At 31.0% G+C, this 21,508-nt stretch overlaps 1 protein-coding gene across 1 annotated transcript in view; it reads left to right on the top strand.

The window, feature by feature from the left end:
- Positions 1-1,706: 1,706 nt before the first annotated feature.
- LOC134697463 (allene oxide synthase-lipoxygenase protein-like) overlaps positions 1,707-21,508 on the top strand; it is a 28,832-nt gene continuing 9,030 nt past the window's right edge. Inside the window, exons 1-12 of the mRNA XM_063559744.1 lie at positions 1,707-1,877; positions 7,431-7,478; positions 8,764-9,206; positions 9,239-9,337; positions 10,012-10,056; positions 11,095-11,223; positions 12,987-13,084; positions 14,109-14,244; positions 14,799-14,894; positions 15,926-16,022; positions 16,431-16,548; positions 19,450-19,542. Of these exons, the coding sequence (XP_063415814.1) occupies positions 7,457-7,478; positions 8,764-9,206; positions 9,239-9,337; positions 10,012-10,056; positions 11,095-11,223; positions 12,987-13,084; positions 14,109-14,244; positions 14,799-14,894; positions 15,926-16,022; positions 16,431-16,548; positions 19,450-19,542 (1,376 nt within the window). The 5' untranslated portion in view covers positions 1,707-1,877; positions 7,431-7,456. The remainder of the gene's footprint in view (positions 1,878-7,430; positions 7,479-8,763; positions 9,207-9,238; positions 9,338-10,011; positions 10,057-11,094; positions 11,224-12,986; positions 13,085-14,108; positions 14,245-14,798; positions 14,895-15,925; positions 16,023-16,430; positions 16,549-19,449; positions 19,543-21,508) is intronic.

The following is a 21,508-nucleotide window of genomic DNA, read 5'->3' on the forward strand; positions in this document are numbered from 1 at the left end:
TTGTACGACAAAATTATTTCATTTACTCTTTCTTATGGATCTTGACATACTATGAATGACAAAATTATTTTATTCAATATTAATACTTTTCTGTTAAGTCTGTTTTTTATGTTATACATTTTACGTGATACTGTACGTATGTATCCCGTCATACTTTGAACCACACATTATTTATTTAATATTATTACATTTACTGTTGAGTCTGTTGTTTGTTATATCAACTTTACGTGACTATGAATGTATGTATGTCTTCATACTTTGAACGACAAAATTATTTTTATGTCTACCTGTGCGAATTTCAAACGCGCAATTTTACACCAGCAATGAAAACCTTCTATCCTTTACAGTTAGACTTTATATAGATAAATTAAGTGGTAGAAGAAAAGAAAAATGAGTATATTAAATTTGATGTATGCCTTTTTGTGCTTCTTCGTTACATTTGTTGTTTTTATAGTGATGCTTCTTCTTCTTCTGTATGTATTATCCTTCCATTTAATAACACCAAGAATTTCTTGTAGCACTTAAAACATATATACATTATATACACAAGCTCTCCATAGGTCCTCTCAGGGAAATATGTACATGTATACACGACCTATACTACTAAAGCTGGTCTCAACACTATAGTAAGTATGTATGCCTTCATACTTTGAGCGACAAAATTATTTTTATGTCTACCTGTACGAATTTCAAACGCGCATTTTTACACCAGCAATGAAAACCTTCTTTTCTTTACGGGTAGACTTTATAAACATAAATTAAGTGGTACAAGAAAAGCAAAATGAGTATGTTAAATTTGATGTATCCCTTTTTGGGATTCCTCGTTAAATTTGTTGTTTTTATAGTGAAATTAAGATAATAACACAATATTGACTGCTGTACCCCTATTTATGACATTTTTACTCTTTGAGTATGTTTGTTTTGTTCATACATCGTTGAATGACAATGTAATGGAATTTGATGCGACTGTCATACAAGTGAGAGGTATAGCTAGCTATAAAACCAGGTTCAATCCACCATTTTCTACATTTGAAAATGCCTGTACCAAGTCAGGAATATGACAGTTGTTATCCATTCGTTTGATGTGTTTGGACTTTCGATTTTGCCTTATGATTTTTGATTTTCCTTTTTGAATTTTCCTCGGAGTTCAGTATTTTTGTGTTTTTACTTTTTTTGGAGTAAGTTAAAACACCTGCTTTAAAGACATAACTTCCTATCTTATTGGAATTTAAAATCTATATAAAACTTCTGGTGTATGCTAGATCAGGGACTTTCTATAGTATAGAAAGTCCCTGATATGATGTTTCTAAAATGAACATGAAGAACAAAACAAAACCCTCATAATTACGAGTTTAGTTTTTATACTATTATTAACTTTTAAAGAATCGAATTTCTTGTTATATTTTCCTCATTCGTTTGTTTATTTCGAATTCTGTTTTATTAACTCTATTTCCCCTTTTTGATATTTCAGTAACTTAAACATCACCAAAATTTTATGGCGTTCAGGTCCACAACATCTTTAAAATCCAATCCCTGTACTAACTATAAAAAGTTGATTAAAGTCCTCAAATATAACGTCTAACGATTTGTGAAGTTTTTTAAAAGTTTTTTGTTTGAATGCATGTGGAAAATTGCATGCATCATTTCAGTTCCTATATTGTTGGCTCTGTGCCTTTGTTTGTATGCCTAGTTGATGGTTACATGTACAGGATTTAACACGTGAGCCAATCAAATTTCCGAATTATATTCAGATATATATATATAAACGTGAAATGGTATCAATCCTAGTAGTGTATGTAAATATACAGCAACAGTCGCGAATATAATATACATCGACTTTTTTTAAACGAAAAGAAAGAATTATTCTATACTTTAAGGTAAGCTTTACATTAACTCTTTACTCTTAATTAGAACATGTATAAATAACAATAATTTGTTGTTTCTTTCTCCTTGGTGTCGTGTTGTATCTCCTGTAACTTAAGTCTTGTTGAAAATGGTCAGGACAAAGTAAATTAAATAAACCCAACTGTATACTATTTAATGATTCATCAATTGAAAGCAATAGTCGCCAATTTGAGATTAATACAACGACAATACCAATCCGTGGATTTCTGGTATTGACAAACAGGGACTCTTCATTGGAATGCTGTACCAGTGAAGAACATTGTTAACAGTAGAAGTGAAACAATTTGTTGTTGAATAAAATAAAAACAATCGGTTGCAAACCCAAAACACATTCAAATATAGCTACATGTATAAGTGAATCTGTGTTTAATTTGTTCTAAAGTAGTGCAGCACATAACTCTTTTTAGAGTGGCTCTTGTATGTTTTATGATGTTATTTTATTAACTATTTGTATGTTTTATATAACGAAGAGGTGAGACTTAAATAAAGTCATGTCTTGTCTTGTATTTTATTAAAAAAAAATTTCCGGTATACTATTATTGTCTTTTATAATGGTTCACAAGCTAAATATTGTATTGTTTATTGTCAAAGAAAACTATGCACGACATGTAACAACCAGTATTATTATATTGGAAATAACATATCACCCAGATTATTTATTAGTTAAGATAAATACCGTGTCATTTTGATAAATATTTTTAACTTGTGTAATATAATAGAAATAGAACAGATCAGTTGATAATGCAAAAACTTAATACATACATAATAATAAGAGATAAGAATTTCCTCTTTTTTATTTATGTCAAATTTGATATATTATACATCACCTTGTTTTATTGTACAAATAAAAAAGGATAACAGGTTTAACAAAAATCCATTATGTTTCTGTAATAAATAAATATTTGACACGTATGCGCTTTTCTAAACAAGGATATTACACTTATTGCATGTTTAACACATATTTATTGCATTCTATTAATTAATTCGCTTTAAAAGGACAATCAGGTTTAAAAGAAATCCGGTTTCTTGTTATTTTACTTATCAAATTTCCTTGCTTGGGCAATCTTGTAGCACGAAAAAAACTGCAAGATATATACATTTAAAAAGTATTCAGAAAAAATTTAAATAAATTCACCTTCCCTCCTTGCACTTTCGTTACGATTTTTGAAGAAATCTTCTCTTACATACAGCCATCGAAATGTTGATGTACTTCTATTACTGTTTAATTGCAAGCAGTACTAAAATAATGATTTCCGTTACTGCAAAAAAATTTTGAAACCGCTTTCTGGTGTCTATAATGAATTAAATTGAATTTATTTCAAAGATAAAAATTGTTAGATTTTTGTACAAATATGTCTTTGATGACTTGTTTGTTAAGAACTGTTTAAAATAAATTTCTTTGCGAAATGATATGGATTTCTTTGAGAAATGATATGGCTGTGATCTTATTTATAATTTTGGATAAAACATACCAGCTTAGAACATCGCTGGTGCTAATCTATAATAGTAAAATAAAAAGACAAATCAAGGAATTCAACTTTATATATAGCTAATATAGGACTATTGTGTTGATTAAAATTCACACTATTCCAGACCCTTTTGTTTTAAACATAATTAATATTGCCAATAGCTAACAAGTTCCGGGTCGAATCCGATACCGATACCAAAAGTATATTCACCTGTTACATATTACCTTATCTGTACGTTCCGCATCTGACAGGCACACCACCAAACGGTGTATTTAGGATTTGCGATATACACAGGTCATAATGACAGGGTTGACACTATTAAATTCAATCATTGTCACATTGTTTCCTATTGTATTAATTTTATAATCATGACTTAAGACAATACTAATACTTAAATTCTAGACTAAAAATACTGCGTATAGGAACAGCTTCCAATTTCTAAGCCGGCATGACCGTAAAAATGCGAATAAAGAATTTCACTTTAAATAAAGATATAGAATAATGCTGTTGATTAAAAAATACTCCATTCCATGCCCTTTTGTTTTCCCAATAATTCTAATATTCCAGGTCGACGGGTTTAAACAGAAAGATTTTTGAAAACAGAGAAAATTTGGCATATTATTCTTATTATCAAGATGACTTTATCAGGTGACTATACTAAAACTAAAAATCCAGGCCAAAAAATGGCTTTCACATAGTTACAATGTACATACTTTAATTCAGTCACGTACCCGCAATATCGCGAGTGTGTTCTTTTTCGATATTATGTGCAGATAAAGTGTTAATATCATATAGTCGTAAATAATAAACAAATATCTACACAATATATACACATCTCAATCTAACTCAGATTCAAAAAGAGAATTTCGTAATCTATTTATTTATTAACGCTCAAGCACATGTCAAATAAAAGAGATACCACAGGGACAAACTCATAAATTAAAAAACACCATGGCTGAAAAAAGAAAGATAGACAGTTAATAGTACACAAAACACAACATAGAAAAATTAAGACTATGAAACAAGAACACCAAATAACAATTTCGTCTTCATCAGTTCACAAACAATTATTAACATTGTCTAATTATCTGAAATAAGTGCATTTCTGTACTCTCGTTTGGTTTAAGATGAGCGTCTGTTTCGTATTCTGCCATGCACACATTTAATAAAAAAAAAAGAAGAAGTGGTATGATTGCCAATAAGACAACTCTACACAATAGATCAAAATGACACAGCTTTTAACTATAGGTCGCCGTATGGCCTTCAACAATGAGCAAATACCATACCGCATAGTCAGCTTTTTAATTAAAGGTTTGAAGTACTTTGTTGTATCAAACTGTTAGGTAAGACATGAGGAGATATGTGCATGGTCAAAAGTTGGATAACTTTGTTATTCATCTCCTTAGTACATCAAATTCTTTCTTTATCACTCATATTTGTTAAAAAAAATCTTAAAGATATTACCGGTGCATTAGTGGATCGATAGAAAAAAGTTAAATTTACATTTTTGAATTATTAAATGCCGCCATTATATTTGTACTGTTTGAGTTGACAATTTAAGATTTGACATTCTAAGTTTATGATTATGTATCTGTCAGGTAAACAAAATTGCAATAGATCCGGTTACTGGGATCAACTTACATTGTTATTGACGTTGATGAATCTTGACTCGCTTTGGAATTGAAAGCTTTAAGATTTGTCATTTTAGAGTTATAGGACTTTTAACAGTAAAGGCATTAGTAGTATGCCGTTGTTTGAAACCAACAAAATCGACTGAGAAAAAAACCCAAACAAATCCGGGTTTCAAACTAAAGCTGAGGAATTGTTTAAACACAAATATATATAACTACGACACACTAGAAACACAGCATTGAAATTTAACACACACATAAACGAACTGTTATATAACAATGGCCATTTCCCTGACTTGCTACAGAACATTTTAATAAAAACAATATTGGTGTCAAGAACCTGGTGTTGTGGAATGTCAAACCTCTCATTGTTATGGCAATATTAAATATAACATTAAAATGAAAACATTACATGCTAGGACTACAATACAAATAAAAGGGAGAACATATGGGGCCGTATTTTTTTTTTACCTAAACTTATTTCCATATATGGATATCTTTATTTATTTTATCTAACTTATAATAATATGCCTCCATAATATTAATCCTTCTGTAACGAAACATTAGTGTTATATGTTTTCTATGTACGACTAGTTTCTTATATATTATTTGGTTTTATAATACATGCAGTTTGAAAAGGTTTGTGAAAATCAATGACTACAATATGTATCATAAGTGTTGGTATGTATGGATATATAGGCAGACGAGCAATCAATGAATTGCTCCCTTTTTTCCCTTTCTCGATTTATCAATCTAAATTTGACAAACATGTTATAACAATTAAATCAATAAAGTCTAACTTATCAATTGATTGTACATCAAAGCGGATCTTAAAACCAATACTGTAACCTCTTCTTCGAGTTTTATTTCTGCTCTTGTAAAGGCCATGTTTCGATTGATATCTCATTCGAGCCAAAATAGACCTTCCAACATCTTGAGACATCCAATGAGAATCGATATGTGTAGTTTCAAGATGGTGCGTATATCTTACGAAACGTGATGCGACAGGGTGAATCTTACGATGGATTTTTAGTAGTTCGAGATATTTTGTTTAATTCGTTTAACCTAAAACGTTTGACAAAATTATTAACAAGGTCTTAGTGAGAAAGTTAATGCGTATCATTCACTGGGTTCCCTGTCCACTCACTAATGTCCAAAAGTCTAGAGAGCTTAGCATAGCAAGACTTCCAGGTAATATACTTGTAATATTAAAAGGTATTTTGTAAGACACTAAGTTTACACATGTGTTGGGTTCATTGGACTAAATGAGGTTCCTTGGTCCTCTTTATACACGTTCCTCTTGTTGGATCTGATGTTGTTGTTAATTTTTCTTCTCCTGATCCCAGCTGGTAAACACGATTATACCTAGACGCTTGGTTCTTAATCTACTTAGTTGGATATACGTGGTCAGTGAACCAAAATCTTAGGCGTATCCAGCTCTTTATATCTGTGAACCATGTTCACTAGATCTCTGTCATTGTCCTTGAAATTATTGTAACGAACCAGACAGTAGCGTCACCTCCTCGCTGTACCCGGTTTCGACCGGTAAGTTTATGTTATGTCCATAGGTTAACTAAAGACCTTGAAGGAGATTTGATCCTCTCTCAATTCTGCCAGAACCAGTACCTATTTCATCAGGAAAACGGGCTTGCCGAAAACCACAGTTTAATTCTCCTCACAAATGAAGGTATAAGCCCCTTTTGTAAGACGGGGAGGGTGACCGATATGACATCCCCTCCTTTGGTTTCTAATCAGTGTATTTGATATTCGTTGAGAGATAGACTCCCCAGCATAACCACTTGCGTCATTAGGTGAAGTATATCATGGTCCAAGGGTTTACCTGGATTAAGCTCTTAATTCACTGAATCTTTGTTTTTGTATCCACTCTCCTCTTTTATATCATCGAGAGATCAAACGTAGTTAAAAGTGATAAGACGAACCCTGCTAATCCTTGCATTCATTCATATAAATAGTTGAGCAACACGGTAATAATAATTTCGTGGAGAAACTATTAGATGAACCGACTGTTGCAACCTGGCCGCAACTATTGCTGCTAAAGATTAAGAATGAAAACCCAACACTATTGTCCGCTAAAATATCGATGATTTCTACTACAGAACAAATGAAAGTATCAAAACGCTGTAAATTGGTGACCGTTTATGGTTTACCAATGTCAACTTGTCGATTCCTTTAATGGAACCTTTTTTGTCTGATTTGTTAAAAAAATTAACTTCCTTTTCACAGATGTTAATGTGAAAATTTAGTGTTTGGTTACAGAAAATTTGTGTACCGATTCTATCGGATCATCATACAAATTGAGCGTCTGCTTCCAATTGTGCGTTCAAGAGAAAATGTGCACAGAATAATTACAGGTTCTACAACATTATTATAGGTTTGTCAACTTTTTGTTTCTTTTGTTTTTCAGTTTGATCAACGGGACATCTTATAGTCATGGGGAGTGGCATCAGCAAAGGTAAAGAACATTTAATTTTGGAATTTTGTCCTTAATGCTCTTCAACTTTGTATTTGTTTGGCTTTTTTGAACTGAGCGTCACTGATGAGTCTTATGTAGACGAAACGCGCGTCTGGCGTATTAAATTATAATCCGGGTACTTTTGATAACTGTTTACAATCTTTCTTTAAATAATGCATCTCAATCCGCATCACTGGAATGTACATCAAAGTTTTAGCAGTTGTCGAATGAACAATACATTAGGTCGGTGTCATATACTTTACTTTATTATCTTTCATAATATGCGGTCGCATGGCGGGAGATAAAGCCATTGTAGTAGATACTCTGACTATGCTCTTCTTTTGGATTATCCGTCATAACCATACAGGAATATAAATCTGGGGGCTTACTTAAGTGAGATAATCTGTGACACAGATTAACGTAATCAAATTTACTATATACTTATTGAAACTTTTATTTAAAGTTTAAAATATGTTACCCATGAATAATCATATGTACATGTATAATAATGTCTATAAACATTTTACTGCACTTGCATGCATGGCTGCGTCATTGCATTAATGTGGAAATTAAAACCATTTAAAAAGTCCTTCATTTAAAAAATCCTAACGGGAGATATTTGGAAATTTAAAAAAAAATTAGGAAGAGGACTATACATTAATTTGTCATTACAACGTATGCTTAGTTTGAAACTAGTTTTTATAAACATGTACTACAAAAAAATATATATATTAAGGGCAACACATAAATGCTGAGAATATATTCTTATATACATCGTGTTTTCATGGCAATCACTTTAATGTTGGAATGCTTTATCTTTGATATGATCATCATTACAAATAAATTGTTTGCCAAACTTTGAATTTATAAAATTCAAAAGATGTTTTACACTAGGAATAGATCGTTTTTTTTTAATGTATCTTGAAAAAAATACTTTTGAATATTGTGTCCTCATTTATGAGTCATTTGTAGACGAGACGCGCGTCTGTCTTGCACAATTTCAAATCTGGAATAAATGATGAATGTATATACATCTATGGTTTACTGTATAAAGATAATATACGAAACGAAAGTAGGAAAACATCTGTTGCTTTCTTAATTTATATCAGTGGGATAGATAACATATCTGAAATGATAAAATATGTTGCTTTTGTTGACGAAAATTGAGAAGTTAGTAGAACAAATAACGATAAAATGCATTAAAAGTACACATATTGAACTATTTTGGATAACTTAAAGGGTCTCGTGCTAATGAAATGTGATTACTTTTTTAATTTATGCACAGCGTCATATACCATTACGGTTAAGACTGGAGACCAAAAGGGATCGGGGACAGATGTTAATGTCTATATCATTCTGCATGGAAAAGGTGTCCAGACAAACGAGTGCAAACTTGATAACTTTTTTAAAAACGATTTTGAAAGAGGTGAGGTTGATAGATTTTCTATTGATTCCGAGGTCAACATGTCTGAAGTCCAGAGGATTGAATTACGCCGAGACAATTGTGGTTTGTACAGTAACTGGTATTTAGATTGGATTGAAGTTACCAATAAGAAAAAAAGCATTACATACATATTCCCTGCAATGAAATGGATCAAAGCCAATGGTCGTTACTTTTTCAATCACCACACATGTTTACCACAGGATGATCTATTCTTAGAAACAAGAAAATTAGAGCTACAGGCCATGCAGGCTGAATATCAGCTGCAAGTGAAGACAACACCTAATATGGCTTGATTACCTGCTCAGGTAAGAATGATATATTCTTAGAAACAAGAAAATTAGAGCTACAGGCCATGCAGGCTGAATATCAGCTGCAAGTGAAGACAACACCTAATATGGCTGGATTACCTGCTCAGGTAAGGTTTTAGCTAAACAGTAAAAAGAAATTTTGAATAACATTAATATACAGGTAAATCGCATTATGAATTTGACTTTTTGTATTTAGGTATGATTGAAGTATATTATATGAACGAAAACCACATTCATCCCCTAACAATGAAACAAATCTGAGGAAAAACTTCACATACAGTAACAGTCTTAATGATGTTTGATATGCCTATTTTCTTACCTATGCGCAAAGATCAAAATCCTTTATTGCAGTTTCAAAAGAGGAAGGTTGACTATCCCCGGGATAAATTATAACCTGGGACATTTAAAGGATTTCTTTTTTGATATCAATAGAATGACACTTCGGGAATTTAATTCGTGGATTGCTTTGCAATTACACAAAACTGATTTTTAAAGCATCTGACGTTTTTGGGATGCTTGCACTATGCCAAGGTTGAACACATACTGTGATCTTACAGATCTAGAAGACATTTTATTGTTGTCCTTGTAATACCTTATTGATTGCCCCAAGCTAGGTATAGTTTTGGAAATTCAGTAATTTTTTTGTATGAAAAGTGTATATGCGGGCACGTGTGTTTGTAGAATTATGTTTGCATACAATCTGTTTCGCAAAATAAATCATTGCCTTTCGGCATTCTACACAACAAATAATCATTATATGTAATGCTAACTTTTTTTTCAGGTAAAAACATTACCAGAAGATGAGAAATTTTCATTCCATTACGAAGTAAGTTCTGATTTATTATCAGTTAACACACATTGCCATTTATAATAATGACAAATCCTTATTTTTATTTATAGTTCGAGTTATAAAAAAAGTATTACACTATCTTTACAATACATCCGTTGGAAACTGTCATATTCCTGACTTGCTACATTACTTATTTAGAAAATGATTGTTGAAACCTGGTTTTATACCTTTCAGTTACCTGACAGTTGAAGTAAATTCCAATATAACTGACGCTATATCATATAGTTGCAAATCTATTTTATTAAAATTTTGGTATACAATTGTCTAGGAAAGGACATTATCACAAAACTAATGATACGCATACTTCTAAAATGTTGATGATCGTGATATGCACAGACGTAACTGTCCAGATCAAACGAAGCTTTAAAATGAAAGTGTGGCCGAAAAAATGACATTGCTCATTTGTCCAAAACAGAATTTAGTTAACTAGAAAGTAATTAAGTAGATTGTTTTCGGAAGAATAACGAATGACACATATTTAATTGATACAGAATATTGATTTGCTAAACATAATAGTATATTAGTCAACAAAAGTAACGATACACAAGTTTAAACTCCAATTTATCATCATATATAAAACAAATAGGAATAATTGTTAAAATATCTAATGAGAACATTCATTTGCAAAGCAAATGCATACGAATAAATGAGTCTGACCGAATATAAAAGTGTGAAAATACTGTGTTATTTAATACAAGGGTCAAAATGGATTTTGACACTTAATTTCGAAATTAGAATTAAGTATTCAAATGTCTGCAAAAGCATACAACATTTTCAGCAGACTTTTATTGTTTTAGTTCTAATATCGATTTTATGAATTTTGTGTGAAAACATTATGTTTCAATTATGAAAAAAATGCTCCAAACATGTTGGGTTTTAACCTCTAATCAAGAAGGCAATTATTTACCCCTGGTAATACAATGTATTCAATTCCGTTATATATGGAAAATATATTGCCTTGTATCGGATTTGTTTTGGTTGACTTGTATATATTGATTTTCTCCTTTAACACAGGCCAACTTTGCTTTAGAAGGCATATCATTAAAAGCAGAAAGCTTCAAGCTAATGCTGATGAACAAATGTGAATGGGAAGATTTTGAAGACGTGAAGACTGTGTATACTAAAGCTTTTGGAGTTCCAGAGGTAATTGATTACAGTGTCAATCGTTATTCATTTAGTTGTCATCCATAGGGATTTAAATATTTAAACATTGCAAACAGATTTCAAAGGTTAATAATAAGTCTGATATAGCAGATAATGAATTGTTAAACACTCTAAAGTGTGAGTTATGAAAGATTTTCTAGGGACTGAGATGAAACAACATATAACATTAAGGGTGAATCATAAAATATAGGACTCTTCAGATTCTCAGATGAGGATTTCATCCGTGATGTTCTACTGCTATAATTTTTTGACTTATGACTTTCTGTGTAACATTCATGTATAATAGGACAGCATTGAGCAATTATCTAAAGGAGATATATGGCTTAACATTCATGAATATTGGAGTATTTGCATGATGAAACGGATCTTATTGTATAGATATATGTCATTCGCAAATTATCAATTTATGGAAAAACAATAACCTGCTTTATTTATTTAAATTTAAAACATTTTTTTTTAATCTTATTTGTTGTCAGTTATCTTCAAAGATATTCCATATTATTTTTGCAGTGTGCAAAATAAAATGTTATCATTTATCATTACAAGGCATTTTTTAAAGCACAATTATAATTACATCACAATTACATTAAGCGGTTCGCATGTTGAAAAAAAAAAATCGACGAACATTCGTACATTCACGAAATAACAAAGAAACACATACGTTTTAAAGCATACCATTTCAATTCAACTATAAAAAAAGTCAAGATTCTAAAACTTCACCGAATTTTATGTAAAAAGGATGAAAAGAAATATCAATGAATCAATAAATATCGCAATAATTAGTATCTAAACTAAATTTTATAAATGTAATAACAGTTTGAATAGTCATAAACTAATCAATTTTTTTTTTAAATTGCTGAATGCTACTATTACTTTCTATTCATAAAATATGTAACTGAAAGACAACAAAGCTATAAACGTATATATCAAAACATACATAAACACAATTCAAAATGTAAAACAATAGTATAACGGCACATCAACATCCGTCAAACGCAACCAATTACAGTTCCAGGTCTATACAATAAGCAATCAAACAAATGCAGCTTTAAACAAATGCATCTTAAGTCCTTTTGTAAATAGCTCTTTGACAAATGATTGTTCATTACAAACATTTACTGGAACGTTATTCCTCAGAGACTCTGCCGCCACACAGAACTTCAATTCACCCTACATTTTGATATGTGCATTTTTTGGCATCTTGATTTAAACAGCCTAACTAAATGTATGAGTTCACAAAAATACGGAAGAGCAAGGTTACTAATGCGTAAAGCAACAGTTTATACTGTCATTTTGTTTTAGTGCATACCATCAATTAACATCAATGTTATCTAAACACCATAACGATTATGGATTGTATTCAGATATTATACATATACATGAACATACAAATAAGGCGTATTGGATATATATTAAGGTTTATGTACCCTTCTGTAAAATTTTCTATAAACATCTTGATTTATTTGCCACAAAGTCCTCTTTTTCTATTAAATGCAATGGAACAGTAACAAATAATGCTTTGCATTAAGTTTCCCCTTGGAATATGTACCAAATGACCTATCTCTATTATTCATTATATCTGTAGTTTTGATAAATTGAACTTTGAAAAGTTCGTACAAAAATGGCTACAGAAGGGTACATATAAGCCTTAAAAATAATAGTGACATAAAAGAAACAGGAAAAATTAGAAGTTTATTATTTATGTGTTTTTTTATATATATATCTGTAACCTTTACAAACAGAGTTCAAAATACTTCAACGACGATGCTCACTTTGGACGACAGAGAATCAGCAGTTTAAACTCGTTATTAATAGAACTTTGCACAACGATTCCACAAAAGTAAGTGTTATCTGTCAATGTTAAGAGTTAAGTGTTACAAGTAAATAACAACGGATTTATATATTGATATTTAAATTGTTTACTTTTTAATCCTGGTTTATTAATTGAGTAAATAACAGTATAAAAATGGATTTCAATATGATACATTTAGACAGCAATACCATCATTGACTGACGTATTCGTGAAGAAAGCTGAATTAAAGGTAGATCAAAAGTATATGTTTCCTGAGATATAATTTTCTTATACTTTGTCAAAATGAAGATAATGCTCTTTTCAGAAATATAATATAGTGGATGAGTCACTGTGCTATTTTAAAGCTATGATCAGTCGTTGAAAACTGCCTAAATTTGCTTTGGTATTTGTTCTAATACTTTAAATAATGCAACAAATCAGCAAGTTTTCTCCAAATGCATAAACTTGTCTTATCACAGGAATTTCCACATTTGTCTATAGATTTGCAGATATCGCAAAAGAACTAGACTGATTGTGTAATGCAATAGTACAATCCAAGATGGGGGTATACCATGAAAATACATTAGCTACGTTAAAGGCAACAGTGTTAACTCGATTACAATATTTTTTATGGCTGCAACATATTGTGTAAAAACATAACCTAAAATTCAGAAACATTTATTGTTGGTCATATCATATGTGCCTTTATTTGATTCCACTAGATGGTTACACGCGCCTGATGAAGCTAGTTTATGTATTACATATTGCATGAATCTAAAACATATAATCCGTTTGTATAACACCCATTAGTGTTTTTAATTTACATTTGTAGGCATGTATGCACATATTGTTCTTATTCTTTTAAAATTTGAACACTATTTGACAATTGTTATCCGTCAATATCAAATCATTTTATAATCATCTAAGTTTGGTTAAAAAAAAAACCAGAATTTCATCGTTTTGCTTTCTAACAAAGACCTGCTTTGTACAGTGTTGAAAAGGTGCAAAAGTGTGACGTACATGTTGTTTCAAAAACGTAAACTAGTTTTAATTCATATCTTCTATATCGTAGATTTGGAGTTACTGAAGATATGATCAAGCCATTCCTAGAAGGCAAGACAATATCACAAGCAATGGACGGAAATAAATTGTTCATTGTAGACCTAGCAATATTAGAAGACTGTCCAACTCAGCGAAAAGACCTTGTAGTAAGTACGGAATAATTTAAGGTAGCATGCTTTTTATATTTAATGTTTCGTAAACGAAATATATTGAGGCGCTTGAATAAAATTGAGAATGGAAATGTGAAATGAGTAAAAGAAACAACAACACGACAGAAATCAGCCAAAGGCAACCGATGGGTATTCAACAGAGCGAGAAAATCCCACAGCCGTGCTTCAGCTGGCCTCTTGATAAAAAAATATACTATTTCAGTGATAATGGACGTAATACTAAACTAAGAAATATATAAATGAACTAAAATTAAAAATAATACAAGAAAAAGACCAGATGCTTCTCCAATCGCACAACTGAAGCATTTCGTTTACATTAAAACGTGTATTTAAAAAAACCAACAACGTATAAAATGTTTTCTGTGGACGAAACGCGCGCTGATCGGGCGAAAATACATAATTTCAATCCTTGTATCTATGATGAGTGTATTTGTCTATGAGCAACGCTTCTTTATTTTCTATTTGAAACACAGTTTATCACATTACAAAAACAAAATGGAAATTATGTTTTGTGCATTTTATTATTGCAGATGACTTGTCCCTTGGCTCTGTTTTATTTTAACGATGACAAAAAACTAATGCCAATAGCCATACAGCTGTTCCAACAGAAAGGACCGACTAATCCGGTGAGTTATTATTCTCTGATTAAATAAAGCAGATAACAAAACAATTAAAAGCAATACAATGGTAATGTTCTGAAAGAATTAATTCTGTAATAAACTGATCATCTGCTGACATTGTTAGACATTAACAAGCCAAATGTTCATTTTAGATAACAAAGGCAGATAGAGGACCAACAGGTTGAAAAGTAGACATTATTACATTGACTTTCACATCAGTCGAAATAAATTTTTACATAATTGTTACGATACATATAAGAAATTGAAATTAGATATTAAAAATGTTTGTCAAAATTATTTTACTTATCTAAATTATAACGGAACAACAAAACACTCAAATTGGTCAATATCTATAATTAATTTCGGTAATGGTAACGTATTGTCCGGTATTGTCCTGTAGCTCATTTCATATCGTGCACTTGAATAAGTATGATAGTTTTTTCTTAAAGCTCAGACATTTTCACATATGTGGTATAATTTTCGGCGTACGAAGTGATATACTTTTCCCCGTAAATTAGCAAACCCCAAGAATCCTTTCGTGATGTGGCTCCTTGTTGTAAAAAAATCCATCTTTCAAGACCATAAGTTCTTTGACAATTTAGAACTTTGAACACATTTAATAGCTCACATTATTTATATGTTCCTCTACTTTGAGTTACTCATTTTGAGGCGCATTTGGGATATTGACCCAGTGTCGAAGACGATGATTTAAAAATTCCAGGAAACGGGAAAAGCTGAATGTTCCAAAAAATAGACAATTGCATCTTAATTTAACTTTACCTGATAGAGTTCTAACCTTAAATTTTAAATTATGCAATAATATACACTTGTTTTGATTCAAATATAATAAAATTTCAAAAGGTTAGATAAATTATGTTTCAGAAGAATCTGTTATTTTGATTGGTTAACAAAAATTGTGCGTCATATCCCAATAAAGTTTAACATTCATGATGACAAAAAACTATAACAAAAAAGTCCACAGGTTATGTAAATAAATAAATATTTTTTGCATAAATTTCTCATTATTATTATGACAGGTATTCCTACCGTCAGACCCAGAGTACACCTGGATGTCGGCAAAGATGTGGTACAGCCTAGCTGACTCTACATACCACCAAGCTCTTACTCATCTAAGTATAAATAATAAACAATAGAAATATATGTTACAACTACATCTTCTTCTTGTAAATTTCATTTCAAGGATTTTTTGGCTCAGGTATCCACATAAAAACAATAATTTGCCTTTTTTGCTTGCTTAAGTTTCAAACTTGAAAATAAAATATGTTATTTGTTGCAATGGAATGTGATGTTGTAAAATGTAATTTTTACAGTTATACTGTGATGTTTTGTTTACAACTAAGTACTTAAAAGGTTGGATAAAGTTCGTTTAGTGGAATATATTTGTGAAATTCAAAAGTCGAATGAATTTAATTCAATAGATATGAATCCTGCGTACGTGAAGTATTTCTCTTTATTCAAATCTTTTTATATTTTCAAATAAGTTTTATTCTTTAAATAATGGTTTTGATTATATTGTTGTAGATTACACTCACTTGATGATGGAAGGAATAAGTGTTGCAACGAAAAGACATCTTGCTCTACCGCATCCAATTTTGAAATTACTAGATCCACATTTTTTGTATCTTATGGCTATAGATAGGTATGTTTTCCAATGTTGACATTTTGTATCGACCAGTTTTTTCACATTCAGTCTATGGAAGAAGCGTATCGATAAAAACTTGTCTTATATCACATAGCGATATTGTCTAATATCAATTGTAAATATGCATTCATTCCATGCAGAAAATGTTGTTTACGGCAACGAAAAATAAGAAAATACTAATTTTAAAACTTATTGTTCAAAAATAAACAACAATTGAGTCTAGATATACATTCAGAATTCGATCGAAGTTAGTTAAAAGCTAACGTTTATGTCTGTGTAAAATTTGAAGTGCTGTGTTTTTCTTGTATACATAATTAAACAAATGCTATTATTTCTTATATCAATGCAATACTTTTAAAATATCATAGCGGTGTTTTTGTTATATCAATATTAGTCTGCTGTACCACAATTTCACCTATTATGTCTGTTTTGTTCACGCATCGTTGTAAATATGACAGAATTTGATGAGACTGTCATACACGTGAGAGGTAAAGCGCTATAAAACCAGGTTCAATCCACCATTTTCAAAATTTGAAAATGCCAGTTCCGAGTCAGAAATATGACAGTTGTTATCTATTCGCTTGGTATGTTTTATCATTAGATTTTACCATTTGAAAAGGGACTTTTTGTTTGAATTCACTTCGGAGTTCAGTATTTTTGTGATTTTACTTCTAAGTAGTATTGTATGTCAATAAGCAGTTTTAAGACCATTGCTTAAATCCAAATTGTTTTTGTTAACATCTTAGAAATTTTTCAATTGGTTTTGGAAGCAAAGCTTATCAAATAAGGGTTTAATAAACACTATCGTAATCAAATAGCTAAATATCAGAATTATTGTTACAGAGATGAATCATACTGTCCTCGTTCAGATTGCTTCGACAAAATCTGACCTGTACTTTTGAATCTCCTTTTTTATTCAAATTAGACCGTTGGTTTTCCAGTTTGAATGGTTTAACACTAGTAATGTTTTTTTTCCTATATAGCGTGGTGTTCGTTATGAGCCACGGCTCCGTGCTAAAGGCCCTACTTTGATCTATAATGGTTTAATATAAACAAATTATTCCTTTGATGGAAAGTTGTCTCATTCGAACTGATTCACCATCTCCTTATATCTATAAATCTTTAAAATTTCCCCTTAAAAATACCTGCTTTCCAGTCATCCAACTGAACAATCTAAATTTATAAATATAGAAAAGATATATACATATTTCTAACGTCAATCAGACATTAACATCTTATTTATTTGTGTTCTTAACAAATTGTTTTAGTTCTCATTGAAGAAATGAATTTATAACAAGCGATACGGAAATGTTTGCGTATTTATACGATCGATTACTAGTCAAAAACGAAAGTTAAATCTCTGTGGTAACAATACATCGGAATGCCCTCACGGTCATCGCGATGTAAAAGAGCGTCCACGCGGCGAGCCGATTACGTTCGTAGAGATATCGATTTACCAGCAGGAAAAGTCTTTGGTTTCCACAAAGAACTGTTTTCCTTCTCAATATTTGATTTCTATGTTAATAATAAATGCATTTTCTGTTTGACAAGATTTGTTATTTTCGTTGTATCTGAAGTTGTTCAAATTATAGTCTGATGCTACCTCAGTTTGTATCTTCAAAGTTCGGGACATCAGCATTTGTACATTTTAATTTGTTTGGATTATTTATTTTAGCATTTGAATATTCATTATAATTTGGAGCTGTATTGGATTGGATTGTTTGAATGAATGTTTCGTTTAAGTAATTATATTTTTAAGTCTAAAAGAGATGCAAAAGGTACCAAACGTAGGACGTTCATTAGTCGAAATAAGAATACACAACACGAACCAGGTGTAATTTCAGGTGCTTTTGAATGGATCATGTGTGGCACCGGTCATGTGCAATTGTGTACAGAATTGTTACAACGTTGCCAATGAATAAATATTTTGTTTTATGTGTTTGAAGTACGTATATATCTAGATTTTTATACCTTATCAATTACAAATAAATGGTTACTGAATGTCATCAACAATGATTTAAAGTTATAAACATTGCTATAAACACGAGGATGTTTAGCCACCATGGGTTTTAAAATGTCCTGTACAAATCAGGAATACGGCAGTTATTATAAAATAGTTGTGTCTATGTGTGTTGGCGTTTGTTTTTAATGCACCGACTGTTACGGTTGTTCCGTTGATTGTCACTTTTAGTTGATGTGTTGCCCGCGGGAAAAAATAATAATAAACTTGAAAAATTAAAAAACCGCTCAAGTACAAATTTATCTGAAACAAAGAGGATACACTGTTATCTATAAAATGAAAGTGACATACGTTATTTCACAGTATTTCATTAACGTTTTAATAAGAAGTATTTACCAGTCAGGGGTTTTCGATATCGCGATTTACATTATTTCTGTTCATTCTAAGATACATGGTAATTTTGAAAGTATTATATATCCCAGTTTTTGGAATAAGCTGTTTTATTCTTTTGTGCGTCATTTTCCAATCTTACATGAATAGTTGTCATTAATACCACTCAACTACACACCATAAATAAGATACAGCTTTTACGAAACTCATAAATTGAGTTTTTAATATATTACAAATAAGTCAAACAGAGTTGCCCAGTAAGAATTGATGTTACCCAGGTATAGATAGCCATAGTACAAAAAGGTATAATATTTTTTAAACTGTTTTATTTAAATACTTTTGAATTGTTTTGATCGATCTAGCAATCGAATTGTTTGCGTATAATAAAAATAGTACCCTTCATGATTTTTAGACAGAAATGGATTTTCATCTATTCGTTCGATGGGCTTGAACTTTGTATTTTGCCATTTGATAAGGGACATTCTAGATCGAATTTTCCTTACAGTTCGCTATTTTTGTTATTCTACTCATATATTTTTATTCTTCAGTCTTGCACTTGTCGCGTTGATAAACCGTGATGGAATCATAGACACAAATTCAAATGCAGGAATAGACGGCCATTTTGATATAATGAGAAAGAGGTGAGAGTAAATATTAAATATGTATGATACGATATGTGAGTGTCAATGAGAAAACTCTGCATCAAAGTCACGATTAGTAAAAGTCGACCATTATAAGTAAAAGACTTATTTTAATGTTAAAAATAGTTCTATGACTATTGTGGATGAGTATATCAAAAGTTCTAAAATGAATTCTTCAATTGATTTGAATACACACTCGTGATAAAGCACGAATAAAAAGTATGTCAATAATGACTCCTACGTTGTATGATTTTGTGAAAGATATACCGGGGGTCAATTTGTGTTAAATTCGTCAATTAACTGTGACGTAAGAAAATAAACATTGACGGTACAATGCCCGAATGTGAAAGTCGTCAAAACACATAAAATTAAACAAATGATGAAACGAATTTGCGTAAATAAAGTAAGAATTATTAAATGTGTTCGATAATCTAGTATGTATAGTAATGCAATCGGGTTATGTTTGAAATATTTATTCGAAATCTGAATACTTGGTTGAAGCGATACACAACCATCTTGCGCCAATGGATAATGCCATTTTATGTCACAAAGATCTAGATCATTTTTTTTCCATCAGAAACACACACAATACTTATATTTTCTTAAGTATCTAACTTTATCCTGCTTTAGACTGTCATATAGTAAACTGTACATCAATGAAGCATGTCACTAATTCAGTTTGCATGGTCTTTTACATCAATTTCAATATTGGGTTGAAGTACTGGGACACCATGTGTTTGCCTTCACAAATCGCGCTTCGATTTATAAAAATGTCGGTCTTTCTTCCGTTAGAATAGAAGTGAACTATTCCGAGTTGTTGAGTTTACCAAGCGAAGGAATCGATCGTGGTCAAATTTGACAAAAAAAGTCTAAACCGTGTAGAAACCAATTTAAAGGAGTAGGTCCGTTAAGGACCGATTTTGGCCTCAAATTTCAGTTTCATCTGACGAAAGATTTTGACCACTTTTTAAACACTTAAGTGTCTATTTCAATTGATTCAATTATTTTTTGTGAAAGATTTTAACTCATTTAGTCATTAAAAACGATCCGATTCAAGCTCAAAAATAAAAAATCTAACAAATATGCGAAAAAATACCACTTTTCAGATGGTTTTTGTCAAAAATGAAAGTGGCCGCATCCGTGTTTATCCTCAATCTTTACATATGTTATGTTTTATCATCAAATACAACATCCATTTCAATATTTTGAATGAACACGAATGCGGCCACTTTCGTTTTACACGGAAACCGTCTAAAATTTTACTAAAATGCTGGAATTGTGAAAATTTCAGTAATTTAGCATGACTTAATGGAGCTAGTACTCAATATATGTGCATTGTATTGTCAAAAACAGCCAATATTTATGTAGCTGATCCATTCTACTATCCAATAAATAACTAAAAGTTTACATTTTAACAATTTTGTAAAACTGCTATATTTTGGGGCCAACCTTATAACAAAAGCCAAGGCAAATGCATATACAGATTCTATCTTTCGACGTATCTTTCCAGAACACTCTGTTGATGATCACAACTCCTTTATTTAAAGTAATGTGTTGTTGGAGCAAGAATGTATGATTGATCTTTCAACAAAACATTAAAATAATTGTAAAAAATACATAAGTATTCCAATGTATTATAAACAAAATAGTAAGGATTTGGATTAAAAACAATATGAGTAAAACAATTTGCAACTTAGTTTCAGGGTTTGTTGTGATGCCCGTCACTGTCCGAAGTTAGCAGAAACGTCATTGTAATCCGCTACATTCGATATGGGCTTGTCCAAAGTCAGGACTCAGTAGAATTTTTCATAGGTTGCTGTATTTCAAATTTGGTTTTCGTTTATTGTTTTGCCGTTAAGCAGGTTGTTTAAGGAATGACTGTAATATTTTTTCTGTCTATGAAGAAATAACGTAAAAAATTTGGTGCAAACTGATTTACGCGCGTAGCGGGTTATTTAACAGTGTG

Source organism: Mytilus trossulus, chromosome 14 (assembly GCF_036588685.1).
Source record: "Mytilus trossulus isolate FHL-02 chromosome 14, PNRI_Mtr1.1.1.hap1, whole genome shotgun sequence".
NCBI classification, from domain to species: domain Eukaryota; kingdom Metazoa; phylum Mollusca; class Bivalvia; order Mytilida; family Mytilidae; genus Mytilus; species Mytilus trossulus.